Raw genomic sequence first — 25,846 nt, forward strand, 5'->3', positions numbered from 1 at the left:
GCACCGGTGCAAAACACAGAGACTTTAATTAAAACCACAACGTCGGCGGAGGTGGGGAGCTGCGCTGGGCACGGAGCAGCCCCGGGTGCTGCTGCTGCATGCGCGGACCCAGCGGGAGAGGAGCGGAGCCCCCAGGGCCAGCGGCACCAGGGGAGGTGGAGGAAGGCGAGCGGCCGAGCGCCATGCTACAGGGACACGTCCCGAGTGGTGGGTAAGACTCAAAAGTTAGCTGCTTGAAGTCTGAAAAGCCCTAGCAGGACAAAAGTGCAGAGGCGGGCAAGCAAAAGCTCTCTGTGAGCCCCGTCCCACCTCCTTGGAGGGTCCCAAGCCCAGGGACGCCATCTCTGGGGGTGCAGGGGAAGGGAGCACCTCCCCACCCGTTTTTGGTGCTGTATTTCACATTCTCAGGGTCCCTCCCAGCATCTAGAGCACGGATGGGTGCCAACATTTCCACCCGTCCTTCTACGTGCAGCCCCATTTCCCTAAGATCACCAGGAGAAACGCGTTCCCATTCCTTGGGCAGCTTTGGGAACCCCAGGCTTTAGCTCAGCCCTCACCAGCCGGACGCTGTACAGCCTCCAAAGCAGGGTGACACTTGCCAAAAGCCACGCAGCGAGGCGAAGGGACACAGACGGAGGAGCCTGGGGTCTCTGCTCCAGCACCGGCGCCCCCCAGCCCCAGCAGACACAGATCTCCTGCCCCGTTCCTGGAGCGGATCCGTTTGGAGAGCAGAGGTGATACGGACATCTTAGTAACAACTTCACAGCAAAACAAGTCTTGAGTCTTTCGTTTTCATTTCAAATGCGCCTTTATAAAGTTGTTTGGGGCAGCTCAGAAGGTCCCGGCCCTGTCCCCCCCCAGCTGCTAGCCCAGGACCAAGCCACGCCGCAGCCAGGGCGGAAAGCTCAGCTTCAGCTCTGCGGGCACCTGTGCTTCCCTGCCTCTCATCTGGCCTCTTCTCTTGCTCTCCCTCCATGAGCTCCTAGGAGAGCCTTCACAAGAGGGAGGGAGTAGGTCTGGCAAGAAGGAAATTGTGAAAAACCCTCCCAGGCAGGCATTTTCTTTTCCCCCTTGACAGGCAGAGTAAAGCAGTGCGGCAGCACAAGGCAAGCAGCCCGGCTGGGGCAGCCCCACCGCCCTCCCCGCAGGCTGCAAGAGCACGGAGAAGTGACCCTGCTGCCCCCAGCCCCAGCAAACACCCAGCCAGAGCTCACCCCCCTGCCAAACCCAGCTGAAGACCCCCCCCTCCACGCCAGCTGCAGGCTTGCAGACCCCCTCGGCCAAGCCACGTGGACACGACAGCGCTGCGCAAACATGGCACCAGCCACTTCTGCCCCCCAGGTGATGCTGGCGCCCATCCGGACCGTGGCCCCATTCATTCCTCTGCTGCTGGTGGCACTGGGAGCGTGGGCCTGCTGCCCGAGGTCCAGCACAGCAGCACCAGCAAGTAATGAGAGGGGAAAGAGCTTTTTTCCAGGTACAACCCGCTGTCCTGGGCTACTTACGCCTTTTGTTTCCAGCACAGGTAGCACAAGGCATGTAAAGCCGCATGCTTGCCCCTGTGCTGCCTTCGCTCCGGGGATGCCTCCCTAAAGGGGCTGGGACCACGCTGCTTGGTGGGGAAAGCCCCTCGCTGGGGGGCTGCTCTGCAGTTCCTGACCATGCAGCAGCAACCGCGGCCACCTCGCCCCACTGAGGCCAGCAAAGCAAGGAGGAGGAGATGGGGAGTGCAGAGGGCAGGCTGGACCCAAGCGATCCCTAAACAGCGACGAACGTGTGCGAACGTGTGACGGTTTGTGCCCGTTGACTACGGAGGGGAGGGAGCCTGAGCAGGCGCTGCTCGAGCAGCGTCTTTGCATAGCCATTCCCACAGAGCCGGGGCCCTCAGCTCCAACTCAGACCCCACAGCCCTGCAGGCTCCTCGCTTCACCCGAGAGAAGAGGCGGTGGTGTGAAAGGAAGACCCAGGGAAGCTTGCAGAAGTGACGGAGGGAGGTGGCTTTCCTTATCTAGAATAAGGGAGAGATGGTACCCTGGGCTTCCAGCAACCCGCAGCCCTTCCCTACAGCCCCCTTTACCCATTTAACAATCCCCCGTGCAAGCAAAGGTGGCCGCGTACAGACACGTGCAGGCTCACACCTCACCCCTCGCAGTGGTTTCCAAACCAAACAGCAACAGGAAACTTCAATGAAATTCAAAAGGGAAACTGCAGTTACCCCTGCCCAGCGCGTACACACGCGCCTTCCTCCCCTCCACACCCCCCTTCCTCCCGGGAAGGAAAGCAGGGGGAATTTGCTGCAAGGCAGCCCCTCATCAAACCCCCTTTGTGCCCAGATCTGTGGGCGCAGCAGAGCGGAGCAGCGCAGCCCCGGCTCGGTCGCTTGAGGGACAGCCCCGCGGCGGGGGCTTGCAGGAGGAGCTGCTCTGGTCCCGTCTCTCCCGTGCGAGGCCGCCGAGCGCTTCGGATCCGTGGTTGCCTGATGAGGATGCGCAGGAATGAATGGGCTGTGCGACGGGCGAGGTGATGAGGAGGGGGTGAGGGGAGGAGGAAGAGCGCCGCCGCTGCGCCTCCGCGGCCTCGGCTCCTCCCGCGGCCTCCTTAGGACGTCACGGGCTGGATGGGGAGCAGGCTGCCGAACTTAAAGTGCTGGATCACGGGGAACTTCTCCAGGCACTGCGGGAGGGGAGATAAAGAGGGGTGAGTTCGGGAGACAGTTCCGCCTGGCACAGGCAGCCAGAGCTACGGCCTGCCCCCGGGCGCGGGAGGCAGCGAGCTCGGGGCCGCTGGCTCAGAACAGGCAGAGCAGCAGCTTGTGGGGGGGACCAGTCCGACGCCCCCACCCCATATTCCAGCAGGCTCTTCACCCCAGGAACACTTCATATTGGTGACATCCCCTTTCACTGAGCCAGAGCCTTTTCCTTGCTGCAGTTCAGGCCAGGAGCATGAGCCGAAGAGGCACGTTTGTGTCAGCAGCTTTCTCCCTCACCACCTCTCACTGCTCTAGCCGATTCCTTTGAAGAGTTTCACCCTACAAACCCTTGGAGAAGCGCAGAAAGCCCCCAGGGAGGAGGCTCTCCCTCCCCAGGACGGTGTCGTCCACGCTCCAGCTTTGAGGCACCATCTTGCAGCCACGAGGCGCTGCCCAAATCACACTGCAGATTGTCAGGCCTTTGGTAGACAAGTCCCAGTGATTTCGCTGCCACAGTTTAAGATGCGATCCTATTCCCAGTGACCCCTCACTCCTGAAATTCCCACCCCTATTGCAGAGTAAGGATAGAGGGAGAGAGGATCACAAATGTCCACTGCAAGCAGCTCCGAGCTACGCTGCCCTTCTCCAGCTGAGGCCGGGCTCTGTGCAGGAACAGCCAGGCTGGAAGGGCTCGTCCCTTCTGCTCACCCTCCTGCCAGGGCACAAAGACCAGTGACTGTGGTCAATGACCACGTCAACGTTTTCCAAAACTTGCCTGAGAGAGCCACTCAGAGCTCTATTTTTGAGTCATTACGGATTCAGACCGCCCAGAACTCACACAGGACAGACTCATCTTCAGACACACAAACCTCGGCACTACGTGCGCTGTGTCTGCACTAACATCAGGCACGTTACCTGCCGGTGGTCAGGCTAAACAGGAGGGCTGCAGACCCTCACTGTACTGCAGTGGGGACTCTCATCAAGAATGACATGGGCACGGCTAATGGCATGAGGTGAGAAGGTGGCCACGAGGTAGAAGGCTGAGTTGTTCTCTCCCTAGACTGCACAATATAAAGACGAGGTCTCCGTGTCTTGGAAAGCCTTTCTGCTGTTCCCAGCTGAGACACAGTTCTGCAGCTAGGAGTCTTATTCCGCAGGAGATGTGAAGTACATCCCACCAAAGCACAGCAGCTACGAGCTAACAGGAGTCCAGCTAGTCCCAGCAAGTCCTTGGCACAAGCAGCCCAGAGCCAGGGCGGTGGGGACGCCGCACGAGGCAGGCACCCCGGCTGCAGAGGAGCAGCAGGAGGGCGTCCGACCCCACCAGCAGCCCCTCAGACAGACCTTGCGACAAAATACAGAGCCCGTTCCTCCAGGCACTTCTGTCAAAGCACAGTTCTTTCTTACCAAAGGGAGGTGAGATCCACGTGGCAGACACAACTCTCCTTTCCATAGGAAAGAGCCTCGTGCCCTGCACAGGCGGAGGCAGGAAGCCTGCCCACATGCTGTCATCACAGGCAAGCAGCGGGATTTGTGCTCAGAAGCCCAGGCCTGTGGCAATCCGGTTGGAAGCAGAGGTCAGACAACTTCCAACAAAACCAAACTGCTTGCAAGCAGGCTGGAGCCAAAACAAGTTTGGAGGGGGTGAAAATACACCATGGCTGTATCCACTCTTGGGGAAGAAGTCATGAAAAAACCCACAAGGCAAGGCACCATCAAGAAGTCAGTCCTACAACCGTCGGGGCACATCACCTTCGAAGCCTCCCCAACACTTCCAAGCACGCAGAGTGGCCGCCATCCCTCTGCACAACCACTCAGACAAACCCTCAGAGGAAGCAGCGCAGGACAGTAGTGACGTGAAGGAAGGACGGGGAGAAATGAATACTGGAGATGTTGACAGCTGGAAATGTCATCCCAACTGGCTCCAAGGAGTCCCACGGAAGACCGAACTGGTTTGGGCTCCTGATGAAGAGACTTTCCCAGCAGTTGGAAGAACGGGAATAAATCCATTCCAGTTACCAAATCGACAGCCCGAGAAGAAAGGAGCAGAGACACTTCTCCTCCTCTCTCCAGCAGGACTGGCACAAATCGTGTGGATTATTAGAGGTGCCAAGAGGATCCTCCTTGCACGGAACTGCTGTAGGCAGCACCAGCTCGATGGAGGGGACAGGCTTTTTCTATTCTTCCCATCAGCCCAATCATGCTGAAGTCCTGGCTTGAGACTCAACTGGGGAGTAGCTTCACGCATCGAGTCCAACCTTTAAAGATGGAACTGGGACTGGATTAGTTACAATGGAAAGTATTTCCCGTCTGACTGCAGTAGAGAAGGAAAGGTCAGGAGACTCAAAAGCAGGCTCAGGGGAAAAACATCAAGGCTGCTGCTTTAACCACACTATTCTGTCGACTTCTTCACTCGCCTTTGAAGGAGAGAATAAGAAAAGCCCTTGCACTTCCAAGCTAACTCTTCTTCACCCATTATATTTATATTATAAATAGACACATTTGAGATCTCGTAAACACACAGAGCAGAAGACACGCTGCCTTGAATCGACTGCCTGTCCTCAGACCCTGTAGCAAGCACGCTGGAGTGCCTGGATCCAGGCAAGAGCACATGGCCGTGCCTGAGGCTTGTGCTGGCTGTTTAAAGTCATCCCATAGCAGGGACAGAGAAGAGACAAAGCGCCCATGCTGCACGTTAAACAAACCAGGCCTGGGAAATGCCCCACTTCTGCCAAGTGAGAGCGGGTTGAGAGCGAGCCTCCGATTTCTGTTGGTCTGCTCCTGGTGACCGCCCCCTCCGTCCTGCTGCTGCCTCCACTCAAAACCAGTCGGTGCCGAGCCCTTCTCAGTCACCCCCAGACGTGTTACGGAGCTGGACCGTCGGAGCCTCCATCCCCGATTTCACCTGAGCTAATTGCAACGTGTGACCAGAGGGTGAAGACACAGGTAGGAAGAAGAAGGTGGGAAGGAAATCTTGCTCTCACGCGAGCCAGCCAGCCAAAAAGCAGCATTACAAACCCAAACCTTCTCTCTCTCCACTGCCACAAACTCGGATTCCTCAGCAAGCCGCCCTCTCCTCTGCCCATCCAGGTGAACGCAGGTCCCGTGCAGTGCCCAGAGAGGACTCTGCTGCGTGAGGACCATACGCTTAGGATTAGTCCTTGAAGACCTACAAGTGTTCTTGGAGGAAAAAGCTAAATTTGAAGTCACAAAGCAGTTTGGTTGACTCAACATTTCCTGTACCTTAGCCTAAATTTGTGTTCTTACTCTTCCCAGCAGCTCCCTGACACAGCCACCTCTCTGGGTATTTCTAGAAACCCACCAGATTCAGGTCCCACATTTCTCCACAGAAAGTCATCTGCTATTTAAAATAGATGGCGGCCTCCAAAAAAGATCATGTCTTGGGTGTACCTAGGAACGAGCAGAGCCTCTCCCACACCCTGGAAGGTCCCAAAGCTGCTCTGTCCCCAGCAAGCCAGGTAAATCTGCCAGCACACCACAGCCCCAAGGCACCAGCACACTGCACCCGACCAGAGCAGGGTGCGTGGGGAGCCTGGGGAATATCAGAACCCATCCAAAGGAGCGGGAAGACCAAGGCAGTGCAGCAGCCCTTGCTCCAGGATTTAGGGAACCCATGTTTGATTTAACCGTGCTCCCAGGGCTGGGGACACTCTGCCAGGACCCCCAGCTCTCCCACCAGAGCCTGCAGCTCAGGGTTTCCCGGCAGGCAGCGGCTCCAGCTGCCTTGAGGGGAGCTCTGAGCCAGGGCAGCCCCGGAGGGGCAGCACAGAGGCACCCCTCGGGGGTCGACCCCCGGCCCCGCTCTCCTCGGAGGCTGGGAGGAAAGCTGAGCTGGGGGCGGAAGGAGCCAGCGGGCCTGGGAGTGACACCTCGCAGATTAGAGAGGTATGTGGCCTGGAACCTAAACACAGGATGTGAAGTGCAGAGGAAGGGCTGGGGGAGGGAGAGCGCCGAGTTCGGCACAGTTAACCCCTTTGTGCGCTGCAGCTGCCCGCCCAGCCTCTGCCCCACGTCCCAGCAACGGGAGCACGGCTGGCCCGAGCAGAGACCGCAGGGTGTAGAAATAACTCCTTCGAGCCCTACCTGAGGGGATTGTCGCACCTCTAGCAGCAGGTAGCTGTGCCACCCCTGCTCCTCCACCGTGTTTAGCACAGCCGCTGCCTCCCCAGCACGAGATGCCGCCTCTCGGCCGGGTCCTGCTGGAGGCCCACATGTGGCAGTTCCTGTCCCGCTTCCTCAAGTTCAGGGTTAGCTTCAGCAGGAAGGAGAGATAAGGGACAGCCAGAACTGCCCGGTTCCCCGGGTCAGGGTTCGCCAGGAAAGCCTGCGGAGGCTGGCGGGTGGAGGACTGCCAAGCCCCGGAGGCCGCGGCCTCGCCAGCATGGTGCGCTGCGCAGACACGACTCGCAGCCAGGGGAGGCGGGCAGGAGGCATTCAGCCTGCTCTGGGGCTCTTAAAACACGGGATGGGGTTAAAACCAAGCCTCCTCCAGCTGGGAACAGAGTGGTGTGGGAACCAGAAAGGTGAGTGTGTCAAGATAATGGACCTCGTTTGGAGACCTGCGTCTCGCACTGTGGGAAGACGAGAAATGGCAGAAGCCGTGCCTGCAAGGAAGGGCAGTTTGGGACTGGATTTTGGGGCAAACACTGGGCAGGCAGGAGCCTCCTTCTACACCGCCAAAGGTCCCCAAGCCACATTAAGCAAGGAGCAGCCGCTGGGTGTGATGGGGCCCCCACACCGAGGGGCACGAGGCAGCAGAGAAGAGCTGGCCCGCGGCGAAACGGCCGCAGGGACGTGCACGGCCAAGGGCAGGCGAGGCTGAGCCAGGCCCCCGCTGCCCACGGCGCTCACCTCTGCCTTGTACATGCGGATGAGGCCCTGGTTGACCTTGGACCAGGAGGGGACGGCGCTGATGTTCCAGAGCTGGTTGGAGTGCTCAGCGAAGGGGCCCGTCTTCATCTGAAAGAGACCCGAGAGCGGGGCTGAGGCGCGGGGCCAGGCGCGACGCTCGCAGCCCGGCGCTGACTCAGGCTCACGCTCTCCAAGCGAACGTCCCCGCCGGGCCCTGCAACCCACGTGCCGGCCGATCCTCCCTCCCTCCCTCCTTCCCTCCTGCTTCAGCCACATCACACGAAGCCGTGGCAACCCAGCTCCCCCCATCCCTGGCGAAATCAAGCCTTTCCCCGCCGCTTTGCTAACCAAACCTCCCTACGCACACCTCCCTTTTTAACGACCGCATCAAAAAAAACCCACCTAAGTCCTGCTCTCCCCCCAGCAGAGCTCGGCTTAACGCCGTTCCTACCCCTACCCAGAGCCCTCCCAGCGCAGCACTGCTGGGCTTTCCAAGAAAATGACTCATTCCCCATTCAAATCAACAACAAGCGGCAGCGACAGCCGCGCTGCCTTCCCCACACGCAGAGGGCAGCGCAGGCTGGCGGCGGCTCCGCACCCACGCCTGCCCGGAGCACGAGGCCCTGGGGCAGGCAGGAGCACGGGGACACGCTCAAACCCCGCTCTCCAGCCGGGCTCCAAAGCTGCAGCTCGCTGGCTTGCAGCAGGCACTTTTTGCTGGTATTTGTTTTAGACGCTCCCGCGTTTCTCCTCCCAGGGCGAGGGGTTTGGAGGAGGGAGGGCAGGGGGGAGGCTGCAATCGGGGACGGTTGCACGCAGATTCCCCGGGTAGCGCTCTCCCTTCTTCTCCGTGAACAAAAACAGACCCTCGGGGAGAAAAAGAAATATAACGCAGCCTCTCTGACTGAGCAAAGTTCCCATGACATCAGAAACCACAAGGCCGAAGCTCACGCTAGAAAGGAACGTGGGGAGAGAGGAATCTCTTGGACTCTTGTTCCCGACTCGGGGTTGAACAACTAACCCCTTCCCTCCAAGCAGGCACAGGCCTGGGGTGAGGGTGGGAAAGCAGCTTCAAAACGCAGCGCTCTGCCCGCTCTAAAAGAAAGCCAGGCTGCTCGATCTGCCCTAGGAAACCATGCTGCCCTCCTGCAAGGTCTGCGTGGCATCAGACTGAGCAGAGAAAGAGAGAAAGAAAGGAAGGGGGGGGCACAGTACCCGGAGGACAACGTGTTTCGAGCAGGCTGACCTGGGGGCTGGAGCCCGGTGGGAAGCAGCTCTGCTGGTTTGCACAGGCCCGTCCCTGCTCTCTCACGAGCTGGGCAACGACTGCTGAGCCGCTGAGCTGCTCCTGCTCCCCTCCGCCGTGTCTCTCCCTCGCAGATACAAGATGAAACGTGCAGATACACAAAGCACAACAGCACCCGACAGAGCCGGCGTGCCATTAAGTGTGGGCTTTAGCACCGGTGGGCAGCATGTGGCGGGGGAGCAGGGGGCACACGTGTGGCCGAGCCTCGCGTGCTGGCCGGCACCGAGCATCCCCCGGCACGGCAGGGCTGGTTGTGTGTGTTTCAACGCCAAACCTTCCTCCAGCATCGCCATCCTTCATGCGGGCACAGCTTGCAGCAGCCCCCACAAGCGCGTTTTGCTTTCTTCCCTCCTTCCTGAGCCGCAGCGGATGAGCGGGGAGCGCGCGGAGGCGGCGAGCTCGGGCAGCCGGCCCCACAGTCGAGCCCGTTGGCTCCGTGAGCCCCCTGGCACGGCCACGACCGCGGCCCCCCGGACGCAGGAGCCCGGCGAGGGAAGGCTCGGCTATTGTTTCAAACTGGGGCGGGAGGAGAATGGGGAACAAGGGGGAAAATGAGCTCATTTCAGCCACAAAGGGAGAAGAGGGAGAAAGCGAGCGGGCTGGGGGGGAGCGAGAGCGGCAGCGAGCGCGCTGCAGTCCCGCAGTGACCCCAGGGGAACGGAGTGAGTCAGAGCAGCCATATTGAGCAGGAAATTACTCACAGACGCTGCGTTCCTGCCTCTCCGTTCCCAAGAGAATCAGCCTTTTGTAAATGGTTCCTCTGTCAGTAACTGGGGGAGGGGGACGGCTGAGGCTGTGCTTTCCTGTCAGCTCCTTCCCTTCCAGCCGAAACCCGAGCCCTCCCTTCCCAAACCTCCAAATTTAGAAGCCAGATTGGAGATGAAATTCTTGCTGCCTGCCCTGGGCTCTTAAAGCAACACAACCCTGGCCGATCCACGCTGCCCAGCCGCCCACGGAGGGGGCCCGCTGTGCCCCAGGTGGCCCCAGGGGAGCTGGCGCTTCCAGCGGGCTTCGGTTTCAGCTGGCTCAAGAGCAGGCTCTGTGTTTTGCCCCCCGTGAGGACGGTGCTGTTCAAAGACAGCGTCTGAGTGGCTTCGCAGGGTGACACACGGCACCCTTCCCTGCACAGCTCAGGAACAGGCCGGACCCTGCAGAGCTGGCGGCTCCATCGCTGCTCCTGCTGCGCAGCAGAACGGCCCCAAACCAACCTCCCAGCCCCGAGCACCAGCCTGCTTTCTGCCCACAGCACCCTGGAGAACAAGGCGACAGCAGGGGACAGCTCAAGCCCCGGCCAGCCCCGTAACCCTCCACCAGCCCACAAATCGAGCATTCAGGTCTAAAAACCACCCCCCAGATTTCCCAACACCACGCCGGCTTGCGTAAGGCTTGCTGCCGTGTCCATGTGCAGCGCGGGGTGGTGCTACGGGGAGGAGGTTTCAGCGGGTTCAAACTGGACATCATCTCGCCGTGTTACTTTAAGAGCCCGAGGTTTAAACATAACACGTGGCAAGCACCGCCGCGGTGTACATTCACATCCCTGAAACGTCACCCAGAGGCTGAGAAAAATATCTGCTCCCGAGAATATTCGCTGGGTTGAAAGAAAACAACCTACCCTGGTCGCAGCTTGCCGAAACAAAACCTGCTCTCACGTCAGTAAAACCTACCAGACCCGGTATGGGAGCTGCTGCGGTGTTTACTATTTGTTTAACACCTTTAAAGGAGGGCTGTTTTCAGCTGAAAAGCTCAGAAGAAAATAATAGCGTTAATGTATTAAAGCCGTTAATCCTTTCTATCGTTTTGCCCGGTATTTTGTTTTGTTGTTGATTTTGGAGAGAAAGCAAGCGTTCAGGGCTGTCCCAGCACCCCCTAGTGGCAGTAACAACCTTCCCAAGCATTTTAAGGGAGGAAAATCACATTTTAAAGGCAAAAGTTTTACAAAAAAGGGAACAGCGCTCGCAGGAAAATGGATTGAAAATATCATGCGTTTGGTAATTCAGGTTGTGGCAATCCCTCAGCAGCTCACACCAGGGGTGACCGACAGGAGGTTTCCCTGCCACCAGGTGGCACTGAGGAGCCCAGCAGAGAAACCATGATTCCCAATAAACGTGCGGAAAAAAAGAAGTGTAATTGCTCATTAAAAAAGCCTCCTAAAAAGCTACGTTTCTGCAGGCAAAAGCGGAGTGACCAGAAGCAGCCTAGTGCTGGGTATTTTAACTTTGCGTGTCATCTGCGTACTGCAGAATTTTCTGTGCACATCAAGAAATGCGTGTTTTTATGGTTTTTAACAGGCTAGTACACTGTCTTCATGTTACTGATGCCCAAAATAAAATAAATCTGAGAGCATCTTGGCTCCTGCTTGCAGCGAGGACGAAGCAGGAACAGATTTCCTGTCCTCAGCTCAGCCCCTTCAGGCAGTGCCTCTTCACTGTCCATGGCAGGATTTAAATCTGCACCGAAGGTTAAATCCTGTGAGGTGCTCAGCACCAACGAGCCCTACTAGATTCAGCAGGGCTTGATGCAGCATCTCCTGGGGTTTGGGCCCAAGGCTCCTAGGAAAATTTCCTACGTGGAAGCGTAAGTTCATGTTCTGTAACCTCCCTTCTCATCTAATCACTAAATGAGGGAAGAGAGAGGGGGGAAAAGCGAAGAGAACAAAGGGGAAGAACCGCACTCTGTCCTTCAAAATTAATCCCATCACCTCTCTCTTGCCAGAGACAGGAAATCCCTCACCACAACAGAGCATGTGGTTCTCCTCTCCCTACCCAGACCGTGCAGCAGGGGGGGACGATAAAAACACAGGCAGGTCGTTTGCTGCTGCTGAGAGAAGGAAGCTGTGAACTCCCGCATTCAGAAACATTGCCCTGCGTATTCCCAACCGTGGGCATCGCCAGTCCCTTGCCCGAGGACCCCAGAATACACGAGCAGAAACATGGTCCTGATACTGGTCCTGATAACAGCTGGGTTAACCTCAGCACCCTCCCCCCTTTGGATCGTTTGTGAAAAAAAGGCACATTTTATGGGCAACTCTTGGCAGAATCTGCTCAGATCTGGAGGAGACCGAGCTGCACAAGAGGTATGGGAGCCTGCCCTAAGCAAGGGGAGGCCCAGGACCTGCCAGGCAGCACCCAACGACTGGAGGCAAGGGAGGTTATCTTGGCAAGCCCAGCTGTTTTGCAGCTTCCACTTCATCTTCCTAGCACACTTACAAGCACCAGTCTTCTCCATCCAAGTTCCCACTGACTGATCCAAGTGATGATCCAAGGTTATTTGTTTGCGATCCACAACCCATCCAGCTTAATTACACTTTCCCTTCAATATCTCTGTTTCAGCTCATTCAGGGAGAGCACCTCAGACGCAACGATTCTTCCGCACACCTCCATGAGAGCAAACCAAGGAGGAAGAGAAAACCACAGCCAGAACTAGCTAATATCAGGAGCACTTCCCTGTGGGACAAACCTCACCTCTGTAATGAAGAGGATGCACTCCAGGAACATGAAGTCTTTATGGTTTTCATTTACCACCTTCTCATCAACAAAGTGTCGAGGCTCCAGATTTGGATGGTCTGAAAAGAGTAAAAGACAATAGGAAGTAACCTGTATGGCACCCCTTTCTGAAAGCAAATTCAGTTAGGTCTCGTCCTGTCTCTCCTTCACAAGAAAGATGATTCTCCCACCAGAGCTTTTCAGAAGTCAGCACAGAGCTGCTCCCTTCCATCTCATCTCCAACTCTAATGCCTTAGCAATGAGAACAACTGGTAAACTCTCGAGGGCAGAAAATGTGTTTTCTAGCACCAAAAACAAGGCTCGCCTTTCAAAAAGCTTGTAGTACTGCAATAAAGACAGCTGTACTGTACAATGAAGCCTTCCATCTCCCAACCTAGGCAACTAGCTTTATTTGGAAAGCTGAGAAAAAAATCCAAGCCCCAAGCAAACTCTGGCGCTGTATTACACAAATTCGACACATTTGAATTTAAAAGTCAGTCCCAAGCCCCATCATCTTTGCAACCCAGACAGACAGGGCAGAGGGCAGGCTGGGACACGAGCAGATTTTTATTAGTACCTATCAGCTGGGAACTGCCCCATATGAAAGGTAGAAACTGGAAGTCATCCAAGCCCCAGACGCCCTGGCTGCCAGCAGGTTCCATCCTGTAGGTCTTCTGAAGTTTTCGCATCACTTCTAGGTACCTGATACAAAAGAGAAGAGGTAAGGCTGCCTTCTGGACTCCAAACACAAAATCCAGATTTCTCCCTTTACCAAACACATGGGAAACGCAAACAGACAGACCATCTACTCTTGGAGGGTCCCAAACCCACTTTTGGACCCAACAGAAAACCACGATTCAAGTTTAGCAGCTGAGGAAGCGCCAAGAGGCAGTCTTGAGACAGAGCAAGGGACTCAGGTTAACAGAAGGAAAACGATGAGCTCCCAGCACAGTGCCCATTGGGATTAAATTACAATCAATGGGCATTCAGCATCACCTCTCTCAAACGAGATTTCCAAGCCTTTGTAGCTAGAGGGCTCGTGTAACCAACCCTGTTCTGTTCAGGCTACCTGAACAAACAACAGCTACCCCCAAAGCTACCCACGTCTGAGGAAGGGGACCCTCAGCCTGTTTCAGTTACTCAGCTACAAATACCAGAACGCTCTGAGGGGACGGGGAACAGCATTTTGCCCAGGGGAGAGGCTGGAAGGGGGTGATGCTGGCAGTGTAATAGAAAAGCAACAAATCAGCTGGGCCTCAATCTCCACCGGAGAGAGTCGATGCCGATAACGTTCTGCATCACCTAGCCTTTCACACCCAACACAGAATTTTCTCTCCTCATTGACTTACATGAGGATAGGAACAATCAGCTTGGCAAAGGACACGAAGTGTATCACTTGCGAGTAGGGCCCCCCATACATTACAGTACATAGGATGTATATTCAGCTCCTCTGCCACAGAAAGCAGCCTGGCAGCAGGTATAGCAGCAAATGCCAGCACTTCTTTAAAACTGTGGCCTTGTTTTTATTTTATTTTTTATTTTTTTACACCAAATTCACTAAGAAAGCAAGTGACAGGCGTTTACTTTATCTGCAGTGTCTTACGTTGGTGCAGATCCGACCCCACCCCCACTGTTATTTGAAAACGTTGATACTTCTCACTCTCCTCCGTAACTTCCAGAAGAGCTCAGAAAGCTTTCTGCCTTACAGCAACCACTACTTCCACTTTTCAGGTGGAAAATTAAAGCTGGAAGTACTCCTGAAGGAAATTGTTTCCATGCCACCAAACAGCGATGCAGCTGGGATTAGATCTCTGGGCTCCACATGCCCAGTCCGCCGGTTTCATCAATACCAACTCCAGCTCCTGGGCTGGAAACACATCTAGAGGAGCAGTGGAGGCCTGCCAGTTTCATATACTATTTTTTTTTTAGTGCCCGAAGAGATGTTAGATCAGCTGATCAGATATTGTAGTCGATCACAAAGCACAGGACTTCACCCACATACCTCTGCAGAGCTCAATACCTTGCATCCGACTATAGCGACCTCCCAGAAAGGCAGCCAGCCCCTAAAAGAGGAGGTGCTGTCACCCCTTTAGGAGGGGGTTGTAACGGGTCACTACACACTCCATTAGAAGTACATCTGCCTCCTTATTTTGTTTAAATTTGTCCTGTTTTCTCATTCTGCCCTTCCTCCCCAGGCCAGCAAGCCCTTCAGCACTCTTGCTCTCTAATTATACATGTGGCTTCATAGGAGGCCCTTGATTTTCACAGCTCACACCCCAGAAATAGGATCTTGTTATCAAGATCTTATCTTCTTACTTCCAAATGGGCGTGGATGAATGGAAGAAAGGGGGCACGACCATCCCAAACTACAGGAAGAGTCTGGTGTACAGGACAGGCGGTAGCAGCTCACACACCTCGGACAGCTGCAAGGGGACAGCGTCTGAGGTCTGCCCCCAGACAGCCCGATGTTTCCAGCCCTTCTCCTTCTGTTACCTCACCTGTTAAATACTTTAAAGACAATGGCCATCTGGTCATCCACTCTGAGAACACCGATTTTGCAGAGGCAGCAGAGAAAGGCTGCAAACGCAGCTTCGTGCCCTGGAGTGAAAAGAGATGAGAGGTGACGCCGGTGCTCCTGGTCCACAGGACAACCTCTCTGTGGGCACCACAGCAGCTCCTCAGAAACCCCAGCAGCCCCATTCCCCTAGAAAAACCCCAGCCAGCTGTCCCTAAGGCGCTACCTTATCCTATTAATGACAAGGGATGACAATATTTCATCCCCACGTAGCACCCACCCGAAGTATATCTGCTAGATAATTGTAAGGCTGTTATTAACTTTGAGAAAAAAGTTCCTGTGGAAAAACAGCTCCAGCGCTGGGTGTGCTGGGAGCAAGGCAGGAGCTCAGCACAGCAGGGGAAGCGGAGCACTGCAGAGTCGTCTGCTCAGAGGATGTGAGCGAACCTCACATCTGCAAGTAAACAGATTTCCTCCCACTTCAAAAATATCTCTGTGTCGGAAGGATGCGGATCCCATGACGCTGCCAGGAACAGTCCGTCCCAGAAGGTACTGGGATCTCTGGCTGACCCTCAGCAGCTTGGTCCTCCAGCTAACAGCAGGGAAAGAAAAAACCAGCAAAATCAGAGCGATATTTTGTTGTGGAAAGGGACCACAGAACAAGGAAGAGCACAAGATCAGCAGCTCCACGCTGTAAAATGCAGCTCCCAGTGTACGAACAAAGTGTACCCGTGGTCCAGGCACTCTGAGTTAGGACATGGGACACGGGCTTGGGACATGCAGGAGGGGAGGAAAGGCTGAATTTCCTTCCCCAGGCTGACAAAATCCCAGCCTGTGGGTCCCTTTCCAAAGACAACATCTCCCCCTGGTGCTGGCGAGTCGTAGCTCTCCTAGCAAGCACTGCTCAGCCTCCAGCTCTTCAGCCTTTCACCCACGTCCTCCTCCTCTTCCTCCCCCTGCCCCAGTCCGAAGTCAGGTTTCCTCACACCCACAATGTCCTGCCCCCCTGCCACTTGGTGAGGACACCCCTGTCTGCACACCTGTCCTCCAGACAGAGGAGCAGGGTGTGGAGTAACCACATGGTTTCATACCAACGAGGCTGGATTTAGGTCTAACTGCAGCCTGCGCAATTACTCCAGCCCACAATTCAGTCCCTTTTTCGGTGCAAAATGCTTTAATGTTCAGATTTTAAAGTCCCCCTGTAAGCAGCGACGTCGCTTCAAGGGAGCACCAGACCTTGAGCGCTTCCCACTGACCACAAACTTGCTTCCCAGTCTAGTCACAACTCAAGCAATTGTGTTTTATTCTGAACTGCCTGCTGTGGATCAGCTGTGTGATACAGCTGTATGTGCTACGGCTGCTCCTACAGCCCTGCTCCCAGCCCCAGCTCTCTCCCAGGCCCTTTGGTCCTAGCCCACGATGAACGCAGGGGTGAGGAGGAAGGTGTTTGTAGCAAGCTGGCACTAAAAACAGTTGCTAAAACGCATTTAAATACACGCAGTGCCAGGCTCCAAAGGGTCGCTACCCAAAGGAGTCCAGCCCTGACCCCTGTGCGTGCCCAGGTACCTGTGCCGTAGTCGATGCGGGTGGAGTTCCCCACAGCCTCCTTCAGGTACACAGCCACTTCTGGGGCAGCACTGGCCAAATGCTTGGGGATCACCGCTGCCACCAAATTTTCTGCTTCCTGGAACACAGAAAAGGCTCCCTCGAGTGAGTACAGACCAGTCACGGTCCCCAAGGACAAGTCACCCCCTGCTCACACTGCTGCAGAAGGGGAGCTGCAGTGGTGCACTCCTCCAACAGCGAGGGTCAGCGTGAGCGAGGAGCAAATTCTGCTGTTGTAGAAGTCACCTCCAGAGATGGAGTAATTCTGGGAGAGCTCATAGTAACGCTTATGCAGGCCACACGCACCCTGGAGAAAAAAAAACCCTCCACCACCCAGGTACATCAGCCCAGCTACCCACTGGGCCATCTCCAGGACAGCAGCGTTAGCGGAGCAGCAGACCACGCGCAGGGACATTGCTGCCTGGGCTCTGCCAGTGCCACCTCCGGAGCTCGGTGCAGGACAAGCGCTCTGAGCTGAAGGAAGTCAGGCAGTTTCGCAACCTTCCTCTCATCTTCTCTGTCATCTGTTTGGGAAGTTACAAAGCAAAGGACTTCCTCGGGTTTGGGGGGGGCCTCAAGGCTCATTCGGGACTCGGAGACTCAGCCGAGAGCATTTATACAGACCGTACGGTCTCACAAGAGGTGAGGGCAGCACCAGTAAGCGATGCATGGCAAGAAGGAGGTGGATCCTTCATAGCTCACCTGCGTAACACACGGGGATGGAGCCATTCCGTTACCCTGCTGCCCTTCTGCAGGAGCTGCATTTAACATTACACACGAAATACGCTCACCTGGTCTAGTTTGGCGTACCAGGTCCTGAAGGCTTTGTTCCCAAAGCGAGAAGGTTGATCCACCGGCGGAGTTTCATCGATCCATCTGTCGAGGGTGTTCAGAAGAGCCACCAGCTTTTCAATGGGCTGCAGAGACAAGGAGATGAAGGGGTCAGAGACATGAAACAGAACAACCCCTCAGGCTCCAACACCCCTGCCCTGTACTACGCCCACGCCATCCTTCCCAAGGGTGGTAAGCAGGAATGGGATGTGCCAACCCTCCCCAAAAAGCAGAGGCCAGGCAATCCTCGTTCCCCTCAGATCAGCCCAGTACAAAGCCCAGCCCGAGGCAGGCTCTCCAGTCGCCCACACTGCCTTTCATGAGCTGCAACAGCACTGCGCTCTAAAACCTCAGGGAGAAGAGCTGAAGCAATCTCCCAGCTGTAGGACGTACAGGACTGACGGGCAGGGAATTGCCACACAGTTCGGGGATCTCCAGCACAAAACCCAGGCGCTGCATCTTTAGGGTCCTGCGTGTCCCACAGGACACAGCACAGCACTTGGAGCATATCCTCACCGGCGGCTGGTTGTGTGGTCTTGCTCATAAACTTCCCTTCTCAAGGCCTCTCACCCTTGTCCTGGGGTGTCTCGGGAGCCAGGACCAGCAGAGAGGGCGTTTGCACTTGTACAGCACCCAGCTGGGCCCAACTCAGCCTTCTTCGTGTGTCCTTGTTGCTTCAACTTTGTACTGGCCAGGCTGACGGGGCAGCTCCAGCCCCACGATACCCAGTGCTCACAGCACCTTGCAAATATGCACAGCCCAAACACAACCCGCCCCTGGGAAGAGACAGCCTCTCTGCCCACCGGTGGTCTCATCAGAGCGAGGACGAGAAGCCCTGGGCTCTCAGAAAACGTCTAAATACAAGCGTGAAGCTGACGGGAAGACAAACACACCAGCAAGGCAGCAGAGCCATCCTTCCTGCACCCGCTGCTTGAAGGGCAACAAGAGGAACCTGTGCAGGACATAGGAGAGCGGCTGGAGGAGGCACCGCTGTGACCATGAAGGAAGAGAATCGAGGTGCAGAGAGCCACAGGCAACACAGCACGGCGTCAGCACCGGGGCTGCACACAGCCTCCTGCGTGCCTTGCCAGCGAGCTGGGGAACCGCTACGCTGCCACACGCCGCGAGGCAGCACCGCAAGCGGCTCCGAGCGGCTCCAGGAAGCCTTGCTGACAACCACCGGAGCCTGCCAGGGGGTCTGGGATTCTCCTCGGCCGCCTCCAAGCAGCCAGAGAGCCGTCAGCAGCCACAGCAGCTGGCCAGGCCCTGGGCGATGCGCAGGCTCCTGTCTCGAGAGGGGGTTTCCTCCTTCACGGGGACAAAGAGGACGGCAGAAGCGGCGGCTGGTTTGACTTTGCTGGAGGCATCGACTGCGCGAAGCCGGCTGGTCTCCTGGGCTGTGGTTCAATCCTGCCTGCCGGGAGGACGAGCAAACAGCCGAGCCCAGCAAGTTCGCAGCCCTTGAAGTGCCACTCGAAGGGGGCAGGGAGCAGAGACAGGCGCATGGCGAGCCGACCGTCCCCACCACCTCTGCCCCCGGGGGGAACGGCCTCGGAGCAGCTCGGCCTCCAGCGGTGCTCCCTGGGAGCCGAGGACACGGGGGGTGACACGGGGCGGGAGGACGAGACCCGAGCGCGCCGGGAGCGCAAATGTCCCCAGTGCAGGTGCGCCAAGGGACGCAGCAGGACAGGGGCTGGTGCTGAGGGTCCGCACGGACCGAGGCAGCGCTGCCCCATCCGCTTCGGCTCTCCAAAACGCATCCCAGAAACCCAGCACCTCCCCGCTGCCTGGGTCGGGTTCGGGCTCAGCCCTGCCCCTTCCTGGCTGCCGCCTTCCCCTCCAATTAAGCAAGAGCGTCCCCGGCACTGGGCTGTATTAAGGAATTAAATCGTGCTGGTGATTTATCCTCCGGCACCAGCAGTTCGTTACGAGCAGCTCCCGGATTTCCAACCGCTCTTGGCGCCGCCCGGGTGGTGGGGACGGGCTCCTTCCCCCTCCCCAGACCCTCCCGCAGGCCTGGGGGGAGCTCAGAGCCGAACCTCCCCTTCCCCTTGCCCACTCGCTGGCTTTAAAGGGATTAAGAAGCCCGGCCCCGCAGAACGCGAGGGGCGAGCAGGACCCAGCTGCCGGCTCAGCCGCGCCAATAAATAATTAAAGAGATGCGGCTCGTTTTGGGCGCGCAGCCCTTTGGAAGAAAAACAAAAACAAAAACGGGGGGGGGGGGGTTATTAAAAGCAGCAGCTTCCCATTGTCCAGCAGAGGAAACTCGGGCACGCAGGGCTGACCCCAGCTGGGGGAAGGAGGGAGGGGGAGGGCAGAGCTTACGGGAACACGACCATCAGCGCCGCTGCAGCCCTGTTTTGCCTGGCTGGGTTTTTTAAGCTCTATTTTTGCCTTTACCTTTCCAGTGATCAAAGCAAGGGCAGCCGCACAGCCCCCCCCCACCCCCCAGCTCTCTGCTCTTCCTGTTGTGCTGATTTTGCATCCCCTTGACCCTGAGCCCGCCGCGGGTCCCAAAGGCAAGCCGCCGAGCCTCCCGCGGAGCGGAGACCTGTCAGCGTCTCTCAGGAGCCGGGGCCAGGCAGGCGGAGGTGCTGAGGAGGCAGCGCAGCAGCCAGAGCTGCCCGCAGGGACCGAGCCTGCCCCAGCGGGCTCCTCGGGCCCTGCCGGAGCAGGGAGCTGCTAAATCAGGGCTTTTGCTGCTTCCCTCCCAGAGCCAGAGCAAGCCGCCAGGCTGGCCAGCTTCTCCCAGGGCCAGGGAGGCAGGCGGGCTGTTTAAAGGCAAGCGTGCACCTCTTGCGGCCAAAATTCACCTTCCCCTCGCTGCGCTGCTCCTCTGAGCTAAGTCACAGCTCTGAAGAGCTGCCCCAGGCCGCAGTCGCTGCACAGATGCCCGGGAGCAGCGCTCCCTCCAGGAGAAGGCAGGTCGCAGCCTGTCAGCCCCGCAGCCTCCTGCCCAAGCCCCAGCCGCCCGCCCGGCTACCGCTGCTCCTCGGGTGCCTGCAGCAAAGCTCCAGGCAGCTCCACGCAGTTTCTCAGCTGGAGCAGAGCAAGCTCAGCACGTCTCAGAAGGGGCTCAGCCCCCCAAGGATCCGGCTCTCGCTGCAGCAGACAGCTCGGTATCGACACGCACCACTCTGGAAAGCATTAGGCTGCCTCTTTGCAAGCAGAGCAGACCACGCTATTTTTTTTTGTTTGTTTCTCCCCGCGGCAAAGCAATGCCAGTAAGTCGCAGCGGCTACGCGTTCAGCAGAAAGAATTCCGGGAGGTCATTTGCCAAAGGAAGGCGTCCCCGGCATTTGATCAGGGAGGAAGACGGGACGGCACAAAGGCACATCGGCAGCAGGTACAGCACCAGAGAAGAAAGCAGAGCGGAGATGCAAGCAGAGGCCACAAGGGGCCGAGCCTTTAAAAGCCAAGATCAGCAGTTTGATCTACAAACGGAGCCGCGTGAGCGGGCAGCCTCATCAACGAGGCAGCCCAGGGGATGCTCCACCTGTGCCTCGAGTCACAGGTTTGTGCTCTCCCCCGTGCGAGGATAACGGGACGCATTCCCTGCCACTTCCCAGGCGGACGGGACCATACCTCTCGTTTATCGCCCGTGCTGGAGCCGCACGTGGAGCACATTCATTGCAGGAGGGACCTGCTGCACGGACACAGCCCTGACACAGCTACTGGGAGCCGGCTGCCGGCTCAAAGGGGTTGGAGGAAGAGGGATTTTTTTTTTCCTCCCCCTTTGTTTTGTTCATTTTTAATGCTTTGTTTCCCTAGAACTGCTCTGTGAGCGAGCAGGATCGTGACAAAGACAAAACTCAGAGGTGAAATACAAACAGCAGAAAGCAGGAGTGGCATTTGACGGCACATTCTGCCGAATTAAAGGAACAAAAGATGCCCACAAAGCCTGTTAGAGAGGCATTCATTATCCCCCGATCCCCCCCACGAACTACAAGCAAGTTTTTCATTCACACACGGGTTCCTTGTAGGGGAGGCCGGACCTAACATGCCCGTTTCAAACAGAAAGGACTCGGTTAAAGATCGTCGCAGGCTGCCTTCCCACACGAGAAGGGATCTACAAACACACAGCCCCAGCCTGCTTCCCGTTCCGCCTAGATCTTCCCTGAGCAGGCCGCTCCCAGCTGTCTTGCACGGCTGTGATAAGCTCCAACGGTAAAAAGATACCCAAGAAGCTCCTCGCTGCAACACAGAACAAGGGAGAACTCAGCACGCGACGTGGAAGCGAAGCAGGCGGCCAGCACGTGCTCTGCAGGTCGCTGCGGCATCCAGCGACCTCGCGACAGCTTTACCCAAGGCAGTGACACCAGGGAGGGTGCCTGCCCTCCTTTCCGACACCCACGCCGGCCCCAAATGATCCTGCCGTGCCCCAGAAAGGTGAACGGGCAGTAAGAGTGGCCCAGCACCAGGCAGAGCCAGGCAATGGTCACCTGCAATGGGCAATCCTGGCCCACGGGCTGAATTTTCCCCCGAGCCCAGCTCTGTATCACGCTCCTTGGCCCCTGCAGCCCTGAGCACGACACCGGGGGATGCAGGTCCAGCTGGGCACGCCCTGAGCTCACACACACACACCAGGCCTCGCACGGCTCAGCCATGGTGCTGAGATGGGTGCTGTTAACACAGCCTGAGCAACGAGGAAGCCCAGGGACAGGGAAAGAAGTGACTTGGACGAGGTCACACAGCTCCCTCTCTGGCAGCAGGGGAAGCGGGAACAGAAGAGCCATCGCAGCCTTTTGGCTGCAGCCAGCAGAGAGTACCACGTCTACAAAACGCCCCCGGCTGAAGCTGGACTGTAAAAGCAGGGACGAAACACGTCCTTTCTGCATCTTCTTTTCTACCAGCAGTTTCCATCCACCTGTAACTCGCTCGATTTCCTACCCTACAGGCACACGCAGAGCCTCTGCATCCTGGGGGGAGCATCGCAGGCTGACATTTGCATCCCCAAACACAGCTCAACCACATTTAGACTCCCTGGCTCCCAGATACGCTGCCAATTCAATCCTTGTTTAGGAAAGATATTGTTGGGGCCCAAAAAAACAAAAGCAGAAAAGAGAGAGAAACGAGTGGATCCAAACTCCTCTCCTACCTCTGACACTTTGTAGTCGCAGGTCAGCTTCTTGCCTCTGACGCCTTCGTTCAGGGTGAGGATGAAGCCCATGTAGTCCGCGTACGCCTGCGAGCACACCCGAGAGGGAAGGGCGTTAGGGAGCACCCACGGTCTGTCTGACCAAGCGCCGTGGCACGGGAGCACTCCTGCACACCGAGAGAGCCCTTCCCAGAACACAGCGCTGCCTTCCTGGAGACAGCCAGGGCGCGGGGCTTGCTGTGAGGTTATTGCTATTTTTGGCAGACCTCAGAGGCAGATGGTAACTGCACTGAGAGCTCTGCATCGCCGCAAAAATTACAGGGGGAAGAATTCAAAGAAAGCTCACACCATCCCTGAAACCCTTCCCTCAGCTCCCTGCCTCTTATCAGGTCAAATTCAAACCCCGTGGCTCTGCAGAGTCTCAGCTGTGCCCAGACACCCTGCTCTGCACTGCTTCTCCCAGACCTGTGCCATTATCTCCCCTTCTTCCTTCTACTCTTCCCCGCGTGCATGCGTGACGGAGAAATGGGAAACTGCTATTTTCTTTAAACATGCTGCTTCTGAAGCATCAAATCCAGAGCAGTTCAGTAGCTTGAAGTCTCTGAAATGGATAGAGCAGCATGCTGCCATCTCTTCCTCCTTGGGACCCTCCTGAACAGAAATCCTGGTCAGGAGCAAGCCCTTGAGCCCAGGAGCCTCAGTAAAGGGAGCTGCATCCACAAGTTTGCTCAAGACCTGCCTATAATTTAAGCTTCTCGGATCAGTCATCAAGCAAGAACTTGTTCCTAAGCAGCAGGACCAACAGGAGGGACAAGTCTGGGCCGTAACCCCAATCCCTCAAAGGCAGAGGGCAGAGAAGCTGCCTGCCCCGCCAGCCCCACGCATATTATAAACAAAACTTACCCAGGAAATTGAAGGCCTTGGCCCCTTCCATAGAGCAAGGTGGGCAGGCGCCAGGAATCCGCCCAGCCCGATGCTATTAGAGGGCAGGCAGCAGGACCACGTCCAAGCTGAGTTCAAACAGTGCGGGGTAAACCCAGTTTTGATATAACTTACGGGCTAGGTAGGGCGAAATAGCGACCAGCTTCTAGTCTTGCACACTGGCAGGGAGCAGCAGCAATGCTTACGCACCCCCAGTCCCCCCCAGCCTTTGGGCTCTCCCTGGCTCACACCCTTCTCAGAACATTTGGCTGCCAGGCTCCACACCACCCCCCTGCCAAGTCATTTTCCTACAAACAGGCAGTGACTCTCCCTCTTTAACACAGGTCAATTAATTTCTCATTACTTGCCCGCACCCGATTTCCCCAGTGGCTGTTCCCAGGCCGGACCTGGCACTCACCAGTTCTCCCTGAACCCGGAGCCATACCTGAGAGCGCTTCCACTTGCCCATGTCAGAAACGATGTTTATCTCCTTCTTGGGGATCATGAAGTTCTGCTGGATGGGAGGAGCCATCTCCTCCGAGGTGCCTGCGAGATGCAAGAAAGAAGTAAACCAGAGGCAGCGGAGAATAACCTTCCTCTCTTAGAAATCAGCAGTAATTTCCCAGGAGACAGAAAGCAAACAAACCCATCCCAGCCTGCGCCATTATCTCACCGTGTCCCGCTCAAACAGTATCCTTCTCAATCCCCGGAAACATTCCCCTAAGGACCCTTCGGGGCTTCAGGAGGCCGCATTACGTTTGTTTTCACTACTAAAGACGCGTTTCCAATCCAGGCAGAGAAGTTTGCAGGAGCCAGCACAGCCAACATGCAGCTAGTTTCATTATTTCTGCCCTCGGGTCATGCTGCAGCACTGAACTTCCCTGACAAACTAACCCTGTCTGGCTTTTAGGGTGCTAGGCACGAACCACGTTCCCCTAAAAGGGACAATTCCTGCAAAGACGAAGCAGGAACGATTCAAAGGACGGCAGTCCAGAGCCACAGCCCCCAGCCCAGGGGCTCGATGGGACCCAGCACCTTCCAGGTGGAAGCTACAAAGAGCATTTAAATCGTAAAGCGCTACCAGAGCCCAGTTAATATAACATTTGATGCGCGTGCTGATCACTAACGCAGCTCTTCCCCTGGGCATCCCAACCCAAACACGTTCCTGTAAGCGCAACTTTAATTAGCATGAGGCGGTGCAGCAGACCCCTGTTAGGGGAACCGGGTGCTAATGTGAATTCGTGAATTCTCTTAACAGTCGCCCGGTTCATCATTTTAATCCCAAAAAACCTGCAGGCGTTTGTTCAGCGCTGGCAGCACTTCAGTGGCTGCTCTCCACGCCCCAGCAAGCTCAGGCACCGGCTCCGCAGCGTACTGCTCCAAACTGGACCTCCCCAAAACATCGCAGGCTGCACTTACATCGAGATACTCCCCAGAAGCAGCAGAGCAGCGCTGTCAAACAGGCAGATCAGGGGAAAGGGAACCCAAAATCCCAGGAACCACAGAGAATCTGCTACAGATCTGTCACGTAACCTTAGAAACGATTCTCCGTCTAAGAACTGACGGAGTCTCATCACCTGCCTCGGGTGTTAGGTTTGTCCCCGATCATAGGTTCCAGTAAAACCCCGGATACAGGGATGAGAGGAACAGGACGTGAGGAATTCAGAAGAAAGACGTCTCCCTGCCTTCTGAAAATTCACCCAGCGATTAGCACCACGATGCCGGCGCTCTTTATAACACAGCTTATGGCACGAGCGCAGCGAAAACCTCCAGAGCTGCGGTGGGAAAGGCAAACGCTGACTTGTTCGGTGCCACAAACGACGCGCAAAGACCCGAGAGGAGGCCAGGGCCTGCCCCGGGGTGCAGGGCCCCAGGACCCGGACGCTCCCAGCCCGGTCCCGGTCCCGGTCCCGCCGTGAGAGGGGCTCGGTGCTGCCCGTCCCTCACCACGGGGAAACTGAGGCACGACCAGCGGGCGGCACAGCCCAGCCCCGGCCTGCTGCGGTGGCCCCAAACCCCTCAGCACAGGGACCGCCCCCGGCCCGGTACCAGCCGCTTTGGACCCCAAAAGGGGAGTTTTAACCCAAAAAGGGGAGCTTTTCCCCCAAAAAGGGGGAGGTCCCCCCCATAAAAAAGGGAACTCCCCCCCCAAAAAGAGCAGCTCCTCCTCCCCCAAAAGGGAATTTCTCCCCCCAAAAGGGCAGCCCCCCCAAAAAAGCGGGCTTCTCCCCCCAAAAACGGGGCAGCCCCCCGCCACCCCCCAAAGAGCCACCCCCCCCCCAGCCCCCCGAATCCCCAGGACCCCGTCAGGGCCCCGCCGGCCCCCGGCCGCGCTCCCCCCGTCACCTGCCCGCTGCTCGCTCTCTGCCATCTTCCCGGAGCCCGGCCGCCGCCGCCGCCGCCACCTCTCCCCCCTCACCCCCAGGACGCGCTGAAGCCGCCCGCGGCCATCTTTGAGAAGGGCACGCCGCCCGGCACTGAGGGGCAGCGGCAGGCAGCCGCCGGCTTGGCCGCTCCCGGCCACCGT

General features: G+C 57.1%; 1 protein-coding gene across 3 annotated transcripts; it reads right to left on the reverse strand.

Annotated features, from left to right (window-relative positions):
- Window positions 1-3: 3 nt before the first annotated feature.
- Window positions 4-25,820, reverse strand: PTPA (protein phosphatase 2 phosphatase activator). 3 transcript variants are annotated; one of them, XM_080562394.1, is made up of 10 exons: window positions 25,666-25,819; window positions 23,765-23,865; window positions 22,399-22,485; window positions 17,261-17,386; window positions 16,431-16,548; window positions 14,848-14,947; window positions 12,927-13,051; window positions 12,329-12,429; window positions 7,562-7,669; window positions 4-2,673 (listed from the first exon to the last, which is right to left on the reverse strand). In XM_080562394.1, exons 1-10 carry the CDS (start codon window positions 25,688-25,690, stop codon window positions 2,599-2,601), a joined length of 966 nt encoding a protein of 321 aa, XP_080418520.1. In that variant the 5' UTR covers window positions 25,691-25,819; the 3' UTR covers window positions 4-2,598. The 3 variants fall into 3 exon arrangements, with proteins under 3 accessions (XP_080418520.1, XP_080418521.1, XP_080418522.1); XM_080562395.1 differs by lacking the exon at window positions 7,562-7,669 and having other exon boundaries at window positions 790-2,673; window positions 25,666-25,820; XM_080562396.1 differs by lacking the exons at window positions 22,399-22,485; window positions 23,765-23,865; window positions 25,666-25,819 and adding an exon at window positions 20,886-21,045 and having other exon boundaries at window positions 790-2,673.
- Between the last annotated feature and the right edge of the window lie 26 nt (window positions 25,821-25,846).

Source organism: Anser brachyrhynchus, assembly GCF_964034855.1.
Source record: "Anser brachyrhynchus genome assembly, chromosome: 19".
Classification (NCBI taxonomy): domain Eukaryota; kingdom Metazoa; phylum Chordata; class Aves; order Anseriformes; family Anatidae; genus Anser; species Anser brachyrhynchus.

What these genes read in the sequence shown, in the direction of transcription:
- PTPA (XM_080562394.1), bottom strand. Translation starts at nt 25,690, where the DNA reads ATGGCAGAGAGCGAGCAGCGGGCAG. An exon ending in GCATCCTCTTCATTACAGAG is followed by an intron (nt 7,670 to 12,328) that starts GTGAGGTTTGTC and finishes GGTCTCTTTCAG; the next exon opens with ATGAAGACGGGCCCCTTCGC. An exon ending in TCCGCATGTACAAGGCAGAG is followed by an intron (nt 2,674 to 7,561) that starts GTGAGCGCCGTG and finishes CCCCTCCCGCAG; the next exon opens with TGCCTGGAGAAGTTCCCCGT.